Below are 12,953 nucleotides of genomic sequence, written 5' to 3' on the forward strand. Positions count from 1 at the left end.
GAAACGAGGGCAGCAGTAGATTATCCGAGCGGGAGCCTTTGCAGAGGAGAGAGTGCTGTTGACGTACTTAGTAGCCTGGCCTTTCTTCCTTACTCCTGTTGCTAGGTGATAAACTAATAGAGTGTTTTCACTCATGTGGCCAGCATCTATGCAAATTTCTTGGAACAAAAGAAAGCGTTTGCATAAGAAAAGAGTTCAACTCCCAGCATAAAAGAGTTCTCCCAGCATAAAAGAGTTCAACTCCCAGCATAAGAAAAGAGTTCAACTCTCAACTTGTTGGGACAACAACATGGCCGCCGTTTCATTGTTTTGGGACACCAATATGGCCGCCGTGACGTCATGTGAAAACACTCTATAAATCTGATAGAGCGGTTTTCACTTGACTGTCGAAAGGGATTGGTTTTGGTTTTGGTTTTGGTTTTACTACGCCCTTTGGTTGGCTAGTGTATTTACTTTGGTTTTGGTTTTACGACAGTCAAGTGAAAACCGCTCTAATCTGATGTCATAACACTGCAGAGTTACCCATACAAATTCGACTGTTTTAACGGCATTGATGTTTTAAAGAAAGTAATGAGAACTGCCTATTCAGTGTGCTTCAATGTTTCTTCAGAACGGATGTAGAACGTGAAAATTAGCATCAAAATTAATTTACCCAATAAACCTGCTAGTTGAGTTAAGACTTTTGGAATTAAATAAGATTTCCTAAGTAGTCCTTTTGTGTAAATAACTGAAGCAAGAAAACGACCGATTGCTTTTTGCCGACACTGGTTTATTATGCAAATGACAGAAGTATTTCACTCTCCTGACATTTTTTAACAAGAACTTAACAAACACGGCACTACACTAACCAATGTAATATTTTGTAGACAAAGAGCTTAACGCTCGGTTGCCATGCGTTTTTAATCTGCTGTGTTCAACATGTTAGCGGTTCGCAATTAAGCGACAAACGAAACGGAAAACTTTTCTGAATGTGGTAAAAGACAAGTCAGTGGAAGACCAACAAAGACTTTTTTCTCAATTTACTGATTCGCTGGGATTCAAATAGGTTGATTTAGAAGAAGGATTATTTATTTACCATAATCATGATACGTCGAGACACTGGACGTCGCTGATCTGAAATGTCTTACGTTCAAAATCGTGGTACAACAATCAGCGAATTGCATGTTCTTTCAAAATTGTACGTGGATGACAAAAGGCTTAGTGCCCGCAAAGTAATGCTAATTTGCGCCTTACATCTTTTGTTCTAAAGTTTTGACCCGTGGAAGTACAGTTTACGAATGTCTAAGCTAAACATACAGTTGTTCAGTTGTTGGGGATGAATTGTTAAGCCAGTGTGCTGATATTACTGAATGGTCGATATGGTGCTTTGATTACCCAAAATGATCCACTTCGCAAGTTATATCGATAGACAGAAAGCTGGACCAGGAAGTTCTGAAAAATCTCAGAAAGTTCACTCTGCCAACTGGAAGGAAGAGATTCAGCTTAAGAAAGAGCTGGACTGTTTGGATAAACAAGAACAACAAAGGGTTTCGACGATCTCATCCGATCAACGACTTGTTGTTCACCGATTTCAACGCAAGCTCTCTGCAAGTGTGGACATTGCGAAAAATCACGACAAAGTAAAGGAGAGTTTAGATGGCAATCACAGGCGAGCGAAAGAGTTGAGAGAAAGGCAAGGTAGAAATCCTGACGACAACGAAGCAAGGATGTCTCTCAGACAGTTGCGTTGTTTAAGTGCGAGTCCGAAACCTCCATTGCCAAAATTCAGAAGAGCAAAATCATGCGAACCACCCCAAGAGAGCAGAGGGGTATTCTACAGCGATAGTTACACGGCTAATGCATGGTTAGACATGCCCCCAAGACCTATGACCGCTTTGGAGAAAAGGAACAGAATGTGGGAAAGACAACTTAAGACAGTGACTCAAAGATTAAATCGCGCTCGCAGTGCGCCAGCTAGAACGTCTTACTACAAAGTTCCCGAGTTTAGCTCACTGCAAAGCAATGTTCGTGGTGATGTTCGCGATAAACAAATTAACCAAAAACAGCGCCGTAGAGCTCCGACAAATGTAGAGATAGATTTGGAGTATTTTCGTCGCGTGAGAGAAAAAGAGCTTCATTTTCAGCGTCAAGCCGTTAATACTTTTCTAAAGAGTATTGAGCCGCTAGAGTTGATTCCTTGGACACCAGGCTATGAATCTGCAGATAATAACAACGAAGGAGAGAATAAGATAGTTTTGTCGACACTTGCGACGAGCAAACAAGATTTGAACGGCAACGAAAGTCGTCAAAGAACTCGCTCAGTTAGTTCAGCACAAAACACAGGAGATCTTGCGCGCTTGGGAAGACAAGAGAGCTTGATAAGTGGTAGTGCTAATGTAATTAACAAAAAAATACCGGTGAATGCCTGGACATAAAAAAGAATAAGATAAAATATAATGTGCACTAGCAAATGAACAAAACAAGAGAGAACTGTCGCAGGAACTGATGATATTAATGAGAAGCGAGTATGTGTTGAAGAGTAATTATTAGCCTTCTATCGTCGTTCGTCGTTAAGCTGAGGGGTCTTTGTTTGTTGGCAATAATAATACTTTCAATCTGAATGATAATAGCCATTATTATAAACCAATATAGCAATAAATCAAATCTATTACCGAACGTTGAGCAATGATGCCATGCAATATACATGTATACAAAGGTAATTCTAGCTTGCGTTGCCGCCGGACTCGGTCTTTCCGCGAGACCAACAATCCTGGAAAAAAGGTTTTGGGAGACCTCCCATTTTTAACGTGTTGTTGTATGGAATTTGCAGCTAACCGACAATGCAATACACTCTCATAAACACGGCCTTAAGATTTCGACCCCAACCACCCCACCCCCCCGGCCCCTGAACAACGTTGAAGTCCATAACGTGTTAGACTACGAGTAGTCCCACATTTTTCCTCAGGGGATAGTAGAGCGAGCGAAACACAAGCGAGCGTGAAAATCACCCCTCGCGAGAAAAGGCGACACGCGTGGGGTGATTTTCACGCGCGCTTGCGTTTCGCTAGCTCTACTATCCCTGAGAAAAAATGGGGGACTACTCGTAGTCTAATAAAGTGTGAAAGATATGTAAAAGATGTTTGACTTGTAACATCCAACATCGTCTAGGGGGGAGGGGGGGGGGGGTTAACTCGAATGGATCATTTTACGTTTCTGGGAAACTGGCCACCTACCCCTCCCCTAAGCCAAGATTAACAATTAGTTCTTTTTTAGGGGAGGGGTAGGTGAACAGTTTCCCAGAAACGTACAATGGTCCACTTGAATTGCATTATCCTTACATGGAAGACAAACTGCCCCAAACGTTTTGGCCAGGATGGAAGATAGAGGACTGGGATTCAGACTGCCGCTACACAGGCTAAGCTAATTCCACACTTATAAACAGAAAAATCATTGTCTGCGCTTTTAATTATCTGGTTGAGTATTTTTTTTGTATCTACGACCAGCATTTTTATAACTGAGTTATGATTTGATGTATCTATAATTTAATTCCTCTATCTTGGCCGTATGGCGCCCCGTTCGTTGTCGCATATCACTTCCAAGTACCTCTAATCTGGAGCGAATGCGATCCGATCACTGATCTTGACGATATTGTTTCTTTATCAGAACCATAGATTCTGTACTCTATGTGAATTTATACGCACTAAGGCATTGTTGAATTCTTGTTTTACGCGTCACTTGATGATGGATTTCTCTTGCACTTTTAATGTTTCTGCCATAAAAACACTTTATTTTTATTTTTATAACTGACATTGTGACAAGGGATATGGATTCCATTGCCAGTCAGCCCTTTATTAAGCTCCTGTTACTGTGAAATAAATTGTAGTATCGCACGAAGGACCGGGAAAGAAAAAACTGACTCCTTTCGTATACTGTTTTTACCCCTAGCTCGCCCCATGTAAGGGAATCTAAGACAGTCTTACATTCTGGATTCCACGCCGTGGATTCTGAACTCCAGATACTGGATTCCGGATTCTTTATTTGTGGAACTTTGATCCCGGATTCCAATCGTTGGTGGGATTCGGATTCCTTGAGCTGTATTCGGGATTCCAGATTCCAAAGCCCAGGATTTCCGATATTCCACAAGCAAAAATTTCCCAGATTCCGGATTGTCTTACGTGAAGTGACCAAGCAGATCACCGGTCACTTTAACTCAGTGGTCACTTTAACTCAGTCTCATGTGTTGAAAAAAAATATAGGGATTATAACCTAACTGCAAGGAATAAGGCTCGATAAAGTGGCTGAGCCAGTTGTACGTATTCGTACCAAATCAAAAGCAAACACCATTCGTATACTAAGAAAGCTGAGTGATTAGATCAAATACATTAAGATTCACATGCGCTATGTAAGCAAACAAAAAGTTACAATAAATTTTGTAGGTTTCCTTGAAGTTTTTAGTCCCCAGTTAAGTAAAAGATACTAATTTTCAATAACTTTTTATTCTTATACTTGTGCGTAGATGTAAAAAAGTTAATGAAAAAATGCTTATTTTCTCGAATTAAGGCCAATCATTTCGCAAGAAGTTTGTATGATGCCTCGGCATTCCTTTGTCTAGCTCAATGCAGTGGATTAAGCTGAGCGCAATTAATTGCTCGTTAACAAAAGATGCACTTAATTAACTTTTCAGTCAATAGGAAAATAAACTACCTAAACAGACTTAACAATCCTAGCAACTGCTTGTCTACCACGCGTTTTCTCAGCTGTTTCGGTCGTCGCAGAAAAGCGTCGACGGAATTTTGACCGATGGCGTACGTTGTGCCTGAACGCAACCATATTTCACCGTTTAACATTTTGCTAGGAACAATTTCCAGTCAGCTCAGTCGCGAAAATATACACAAGATTAAGATTTCACTTCGCGGACATGTCAACAAAGAACTGCTAGGTAAACTAAAAGGTGGCTTCGATTTGATTCATATTCTACAAGACCGCGGTCTAGTTACCGAGAAAAAGCTGTCCTTCTTGCGGAAACTCTTGCAAGACTGCGAATTGCCTTCGTTGATAGATCTACTAGATGAGTACAAGCAAGCAATGCACCTTATGAATGGTCAATCTAAAGAAGGTACAGTTATAACAAAATATTAAGCTGAGTTTCTGTTTCACTCTGACATGCAGCGACCGCTCATACCCCCTTTATACTTTGGTCAGTGAGAATATGTAGGCATTTAACTGACAAGTATGAAAAAAAAATACTTAATCACTTTACACTCATCCGTGTCGATTTCAAGACAATAAGCTCAAATAACATTGCAATTACAAACGTGAATATAATGAATAATATTTACTTTCCCGCATGATTTGTTGTTAATTATCCTCGGAGGATGTTAGTCTTTTAGAGTGCAGATCATTCTTATGAAATCTATCGGACAGTACTTTTCTTTGGTGGTGACAAAAACGATAAAACTAAACCCTTTATACATATTATCCACGATGATTAATATCTTTCATGACTTTTTTTTAGTAAGTACGCTGGTAAGTAAGCCGGTTTTAACTTTTCAGTCTGCGGGTGCCTTTAACCGCCGGTGGCCGATCATATGATAACAAATGGTCAGGCTTTTACGACCTAACTGCTCGCTTAGGAATCAGCGTGGTTCTGTAACTTCTTAGTCAGTAATCTAAATTGCCAATTCAAATAGACTGGCGTGCTACTACGCAGTGCCTTTCATTTTTATTAAAATCGGTCGGTTTTTGCTTTTCAGTCTCTAAATTAAACCCTTCTAAAAAGATCCATTTGGTGCACCCTAGCTGCAAAGGGCAATTCTAAATTCGTGGATTAATTTCTAAGTGTGGCTATTCAAATGAAACAGATGAACTGTACTTTTAATTACTAATTACTTTACGCAAGAACTGTTGACTGTCCTTTATATAAGGTGATTTTACCTTTAACTGGCAGCTATCAGCTTAGCATGCAGTACACTAAAGTGCCGATACTTTTTTTTGCTAGGCAAAGTTGTTCTCACTCAATCTTCAGGCAGTGAGGGTTTCCAAAAGAACAAGTGTTAGTAACGTAGCTATCTATTTGTATTTGAATTAGGTGATCACAGTGCACTTAAGGCTCGCAGGATAAACGCTTTGCAAAGGCTAATGACAAGGCAGCTGGAAGATTTGGCGAACTGCGCGGCAAGAGGCGAGGATTTAAAAAAGTCCTTGGAAGAGAAACAAATGTTGGTTGACACGCAGAAAGAAATAATAATCGTTGGTCAGGAAGCTATCGACAGCATCACAGAACAGCGGGAAGTGGCGATACAAGAAAGGAGTGTTGTTGAGGAGAGAGCTCAAGAAAACGAAGCCATGCTTGAGGCACAGGAAAAGGAACTCAACGAAATTCAGAGTATGTTAGGAGCAAAGGAGAAGAAATTCAAAGAAAAATCGTGGGGAAAGGTAGATACGAGAAAAAACGTCTTTGAAAGTGTTTTGAATAAACACTCTAAAGAAAAGGCGAACAGGACAATAGAGACTCTTAGTAAACAAAAAGATGAAAAACAAGAAACACTAAATAAAACTATCAAGTCTGTGGATGATATTCGAAAGCAGCTGTTGGAAAGACGAAGTTATGTTCGACAGTGTAGCGAGGCAGTTTTTCTTAAAACCAAAGAGCTAGCTGGAGTTGATCAAATTATTTTGGAGACGATAGAAGACGTTAGGAAATTGAAACAGCAAATTCGGCAAAACGAGTTTGAATTGTTTGATCTTAAACAGCAAGTCGAGGAAACACAAGACGAGCTGGAGCGAACCAAGAGAGACGGAATTGCTAATAAAGCTTTTAAAATTCCATTGTGGAGGTTAGAGACAGTTAACAAGCCAAAATCAAAGGTGAGGCTCAATACTCGATAAAAAGTAACGTTACTGTGTTGAAGAACACAGCAACGGTATGTCCCCGCCAGTTCCAGTCAACTCGGCCCAGTCTCCCTATCGTTTCTAAAGGGGCGAATGCACACAAGCATGCCCACTGGCTTAGAGCGCGTTCTTTTGACCGCTTCCTATAAGACGAATAAACAGGATAAACTGCATAAATTGCAGTTATTGACTTGCTCAGGCATTTATTTCACATTGTAAACAATTATTGGATGAGGTTTTTGTGATATCTGGAACTGGGCATCACAAAAACCGAACCTAAACCTGCTTTATTAAACATTGTTTTGACGAAAATAACGACAAACACATCATCACAGGAACACACTTTGGTCTTTAGTTAAAAATTGAATCATACATTGCGCACGCAACCTACAGATTAGTGAGTAATCTGCTAGCAGATAACTAACTAATCTGCAGGTTGCGTTGATTCAAAATTAGCCACAGGTTCTTAGCCAATGCGAAGACAGACAGTGAGAACAATGTATAATAATAAGAGATATTCAGACACATGACGAACTTTAACATGAATTATTTTTATTTTCAGGTGTTGAAATACTCTGATGTTCTCCCCGAAAATTCCTATTCTCTTGGCTCTCCGGGCATGCGCAGTGTCCCTCTTCAGTTCGACTTCCCATGCTGCGTAGCAAGTTACAAAGGGCACATCTATGCCGCTGACCGCAATAACTGTCGTGTCTTAGTGTTAGACCCTGTTGGGGAACTAATTCGCCAACCAATAGAATTCGGAAACACGGGACCCGTGGCTATTGACGTTAATAAACGAGGGAACATTGTAGCCACAGATTCTCAGATAATTAAAGTTTTTAGCTCCGATGGTGCCCTGTCCCATAATTTTCTTCCAGTCTACAGTAAAAAGGACAAACGTCCAGAAATATCTGCTTTGACCCTAGACCGCGATGGAAATATTCTAGTGGCGGACAGACCAAATCACAGAATACAGAAATTTCGAATCGACGGACATTTCCTCGGCTTCATTGGTGGTTCCATGTATCTGCAGTATCCCAGCGGTGTAGCCGTCACAAAATCGAATGACGTCATCATTTCGGAATGCGAGAGACATCAACTTAAACTCTTTCGTGAATATTCAAAGTCGTTTACAGTCATCGGTCGAAGCGGGGCTGGAAAAGATCAATTAATGAACCCTAGGGGACTAGCTGTAGATAACGTGGGAAATATTCTAGTAGCTGATAGCTTGAATCACCGTATTCAAGTGATTGATCCAGAGGGAAATTTCATCGCTAGTTTTGGAAGGCTGGGTTCAAGTCCCGGCTGCTTGGATACCCCGTATGCAGTAGCTGTCAATCGTTGTGGCCACGTGATAGTTGCAGACAGTGGCAATCATCGAATAACATGTTTTACGTAGTCACATTTCAAAAAGAGTGAAGTTACGTGCCAAGTAATACAAAACACACCACCATGATTAGTTTCAGTCGCATTTGATATCATCGAGAACCACTGCAAGCCTCAAAAGGTGGATGTTTCCGCTGGAACATATTCACATACTCTTGGTAAATCTACCTGAATTGACTCTATGTTTTAAGACGACCTAAACCCCTCAATAAAACTGAGTACAAACAAATTAGATTGATTGTTCATTGTATTGACATCTCTCTTGCAACTACTGCATACTTATTAAAGGTTGTTCAACAGTTATCTTTTCACAACAGCTCTCAATTTATTCCTTGTTTCGTTTACCCACGAAAGGACCTCGAAAGGGGTTAGAGAGCGAAGGAGGGAAAATCTCAGGGGAAAGAGAGGTTGTTGTAGAAACGATGTCTAATCGCTTCACTCTAAAAGTCGTTCCACTGCATCATCAAGAAGATTTGCTTTAAAGCGAAAAACTGGAAACTACTGTAAGTAAGCTTCGGGCCATTTCCCCAGCACTAGCCTGTGTACTCTTTGTTTTTCCTACCCTCCCCTCCCGTCCTGACTTGTTCTAAGGCAAGTTTAAAGCTGAGGTCACGCCTGGAGGGACATCACTTTGCCAAAGACGGCAGTAGGGGAAAGGATCGGATGGGAGGAAAGTCTTTCCTCCATCCGGTACTAGGTTGGGTCCATATTTTTCACTGTCAGAGCACAATTGTTGAAAATTGCTAATGAGAAAATGACAAAAATGTCAGTAAGACGGTCTCTTTGAAGCTTTCTGTTTAGTATTTTCCTGTCTGTTGTTGGGTGTGCTGTGCAAAAATTCGCGGGAACGACCCCGCGGGAACAGCTTTTAAAATAAGGCCAGGTTACCAACGCAAACAACATGGCGTTTGACCCGAGTGGGATTGCAGCACTTTCCGAACTGTTAAAATCACCAGAAGAGGACGACGATAGCTCTGATGTAAGATAGAAAAATACTGCTTAAACTTTTTCTTTGAGCCTGGATGAAATCTAAAAGTCTTATTTGTTATCCTTGATCGCAGGACGAAAAAAAGCCAGGAAAGAAACTCGTTGCTACGGCGAACCCGGGAAGTATAGGCCCGCCGAAAAAGATAGAAAAACCTGGTGAGAATCTTATAAGCAGTGACAAAATGTTTTCCTTAGATGAATAACTATTGTAAAAGTCCACCTGGAAAGATTTCCGCTTAGCCCATCATATCATTATGCATACAACTCTCGACTCTCTTTATATAATAACTGTTTGTGTGAAGAAATAGTACGCGATTGCTGCATGCATAAGTTTAATAGACCTATGGGACTATACGGAAATGCTTCTATTTAGAATGTGGACGCGAGAAAGAAGTCTTGATGGCAAAGATAAAGACTTTATCAGTACCGAGGTCGTTATAATATGAAGTTTTGTTTAGTGATCAATGACATACGCACCACATTGATTTAAATAATTAGGTAAAGAAAAATCAACAAAGTAAAACAGAACAATAAGAACATTCGAGCCTACAAGCACGCCGGGGCAGCTCTTACCCTCTCTGATAAATATTTCTTCCAGTCTTTATTGTATAGCAGGTTCTGTGAATAGCTTTGGTAGGTGCACGTTGTCGTCAAGTTGTTTTTGTTAATCTTGTGTTGTGATTCAGCTCTCCAAGCAGGCAATGGGCCTGTCTTTCTCTCACAGGATCCTGCAAGCAATAAATATCATTCTCTCATCCCACTGGCTCCAAAACAACTTTCAGGCACCACCAAACCTCTCACCACTAAACTCTCCTCCAATCACTGAGGGTGAAAGCTTGCTTTTAGGATATAAAGTCATTTACAATAGATATTGAAAAATTATAGTTATATTAATAATATCCTCTCCCCTTTTAAATAACGAAACAGAGTTTAAGAATTCCAACTGACTAGAGTCCAACCAGTTGGCTCTTGACAAGAGTGGCACATCAACATCAAAATTGAATCATCTAAGGGTCAGGGCAGGACTTGAACTTGGGTCCACCTAACCTCCAACTGCTCAGCCACGCTGCCTCACATTGACTCTGTCATCACTGGCAAGATGGGTGTCGTTCCTGCAAGAAAAAATTCTGTAGATGTTATAAATCTTAAATGGTTGAGATGGTTGGGTGTTTTATCCATATTTATCTTGCAACTTCCTCTCAGACCATTAAAATGTATCCAGCTACTTTGACCTTAAGCTTTGTCAAGAATGCATGTAAATAATTATTGAACTGGATACTTAGGATGCCTTCCAGAGTCAAAGGAAGCAACAGACAGCAGGGATATTTGGAGTGAAGCAGAGATACCAGAGGGAGGTCATGGTGAGGATGAATTTGACCCAAGACCAGCCCCAGAGTAAGTAAACTGGCCAATAAAAGCTTACTCACAAAGAACTCTTGATTTTAGCACTTCCTTGTGGTACTTTATCCCACAACTATTTATTGACCTTATAATAGGGTGTTGCCAGTTCATTGTCTCTCAGGTGATGTTTTACTGCCAAGCATCTGCTCACAGCATTATGCTTACAATTTGTAACCTCTAGTTCTATTCTGTACATTAAGCTTGGTTACACATTAGGCAATGTGATTTTGTGGCAGGGACAAAACACCTCATGTGTACTGATAAAATGCAACAGCCAAATCATGGTCCATCAAGGATCTGGGATAAACTTTGAAAAATCAATCCAGTTTGACTTTATGCAATTTCTCACTGCAACTTTGCAGGTATGAAATGGTGTTCAAGCAAGCAGTGACTACAGAGGATATGTATCTACAGATGACTGGCAGAAATCCATCTACTGCAAGCTGTGAAGATTTAGTGGTAGGTAAATCCTAACAATGCTCACAGAATATGTTTGTGAAAAATGACTGCTCTCAGCGTAGCTAAGTTGAGTTTTTAATTCCAGTGGCTACAGTAGTTACTGCACTCAACATCAGTCCCTGGGTCAAAGCTGTTGCTCGTCTCTAGAACCATTGTAATTGAAATAATAAACAACACTTTACCTAAAATTCAAAGTTACAGTTTTACAACAGCCTAATGTGAATAGCAATGTGTGCTTGAAAACGTTCTTTCTTTTTAACTTAATCATAAATTTAAAGATAAATAAATAAATAATTGAACAACTGAAATTATTAATATCAATTAGATATTCTTTTTTTTTTGAAGAGCTAGGTCTCTTAATATCTGTAAATGATAAAGCCAAGAAGATTCCATGCAGTCTTAGGCTTGACCCAATTTTTAGCTTTCCCTTGCATTGGCCTTGCAGATAAAAATCAAGCTTCCAGATACAGAGTACAATGATGTTAATTTGGATGTCACAGACACATTTCTCGACTGCAGAACTCCTAAATAGTAAGTGAAAATAGAAAATGGAATTAAAAGCTCTTGAGACCATTAGGACCAGCGTAAGCTGTGACAGAAGCTATTTCTGCCTTAAAGAGAGTTGAGTTACCCAGAAAATATCAAAATTGGCTTGTGCAAATGAAGAAGTAATATATTTTGTGGAGACAAAATCCAGCTTGATGAGGTTTTTAATTGGCTACTTAAGCATCCCTCTTAAAAGAAATGTCTAACAGGGGTATCCACCTTCCACAGGAGTGGCCATCTTACAAGACTGTCCATGTTACAGAAGCAACCTCTTTGTGTTCCCTTGTCCCAACACTGCCCACAGCAGTCAAATGAGAGGAATGTTAACAACCCTACCCCCAATGATCTCTCCAAGTTGTCACAATGTTGTTTTTAAAATATCTTTCCACACAGTTAATGCTATTATCTTTTTCAGCAAACTTGGTGTACATCTTCCCCACCCAGTGGACAGTAAAAATGGCAAAGCACAGTGGGACAAAGACAGGGAGCTACTAACAGTCACAGTGCAACTTGTTCGAGAATATGACTTCCTCACAAAGTGAAAGATAAGAACTTCAGTGTTTTAGTAAAGCATTCTTTGGCTTGGTTCAATATCAGGGTATTACAAGATTTGTAAGAAAAAGAAATGTTGCTGGTTGGTATCCAAGAATAGCAATGGCCATGATGTTAACTCAAGGCTGTGTTTCTCCAAGATTCTGTGGCTATTGTCTGGATTCATTTACCTCGTGTCTCTCCATTTGCAAAAGGCATATTTTTTCTCCTGCATGTTTCTTGTCAATGATTGATGAAGAAAGTGTTAAGTGCAGTGTTCAGGACAATGGAAAGTCATGAAGATAGGATAATTCTCATCCCCAGAGCCCCTCTGTCCTTTTAGCTGATGGAGGCCTGGGAATACAGCTCATACCCAACAGCTAAGTGGGGACAGGTGCCTGCTAGTGAAAGCAGTGAACGTTTGCATCAGCAGGATAGGATCAAGTTGTTTTATGGACCGTCACAGTGAAGTGGTGGTTATCTGCTCTTTCTGATGGTCAAAACTTTCCACTGGGCTAAAATGTGCCAAATGAACCCGTTGATGCAATAAGAATGGACTGAAATAATTATATGAAACTGGTTAAGGCTTTTATGATCAGAAATTTACAGTCAATGAAATAATTTTTTGCCATAAGAACTGAGTTATTCCAACGAAACAAACTTTTAAACAAACATATTAGAATTAAAAACAGTATTCTCAAACTGTGACTAATTCAAACAGAGAAAGCAAAGGGAATTTCTACCATGATGGTGGTTTGGATATGTGCTCCTTT

At 40.1% G+C, this 12,953-nt stretch overlaps 3 protein-coding genes across 4 annotated transcripts; all 3 read left to right on the forward strand.

Moving 5' to 3' along the window:
- Window positions 1-639: 639 nt before the first annotated feature.
- LOC140948010 (uncharacterized) lies at window positions 640-2,606 on the forward strand. The gene has a single exon (XM_073397237.1). It carries the CDS (start codon window positions 1,380-1,382, stop codon window positions 2,412-2,414), a length of 1,035 nt encoding a protein of 344 aa, XP_073253338.1. The 5' UTR covers window positions 640-1,379; the 3' UTR covers window positions 2,415-2,606.
- A 2,173-nt stretch (window positions 2,607-4,779) lies between these two features.
- Window positions 4,780-8,313, forward strand: LOC140947211 (uncharacterized). Its single transcript, XM_073396273.1, has 3 exons — window positions 4,780-5,095; window positions 6,068-6,846; window positions 7,433-8,313. Exons 1-3 carry the CDS (start codon window positions 4,780-4,782, stop codon window positions 8,267-8,269), a joined length of 1,932 nt encoding a protein of 643 aa, XP_073252374.1. The 3' UTR covers window positions 8,270-8,313.
- An 834-nt stretch (window positions 8,314-9,147) lies between these two features.
- On the forward strand, window positions 9,148-12,718 carry LOC140949259 (dynein axonemal assembly factor 6-like). 2 transcript variants are annotated; one of them, XM_073398482.1, is made up of 6 exons: window positions 9,148-9,235; window positions 9,318-9,399; window positions 10,527-10,638; window positions 11,007-11,103; window positions 11,549-11,634; window positions 12,065-12,718. In XM_073398482.1, the coding sequence occupies exons 1-6, from the start codon at window positions 9,158-9,160 to the stop codon at window positions 12,189-12,191; spliced, it is 582 nt and encodes a 193-aa protein (XP_073254583.1). In that variant the 5' UTR covers window positions 9,148-9,157; the 3' UTR covers window positions 12,192-12,718. The 2 variants fall into 2 exon arrangements, with proteins under 2 accessions (XP_073254583.1, XP_073254584.1); XM_073398483.1 differs by having other exon boundaries at window positions 10,539-10,638.
- The last annotated feature ends 235 nt before the right edge of the window (window positions 12,719-12,953 follow it).

The sequence above is a fragment of the Porites lutea genome, chromosome 9, assembly GCF_958299795.1.
Source record: "Porites lutea chromosome 9, jaPorLute2.1, whole genome shotgun sequence".
In the NCBI taxonomy this organism is placed as follows: Eukaryota; Metazoa; Cnidaria; class Anthozoa; order Scleractinia; family Poritidae; genus Porites; species Porites lutea.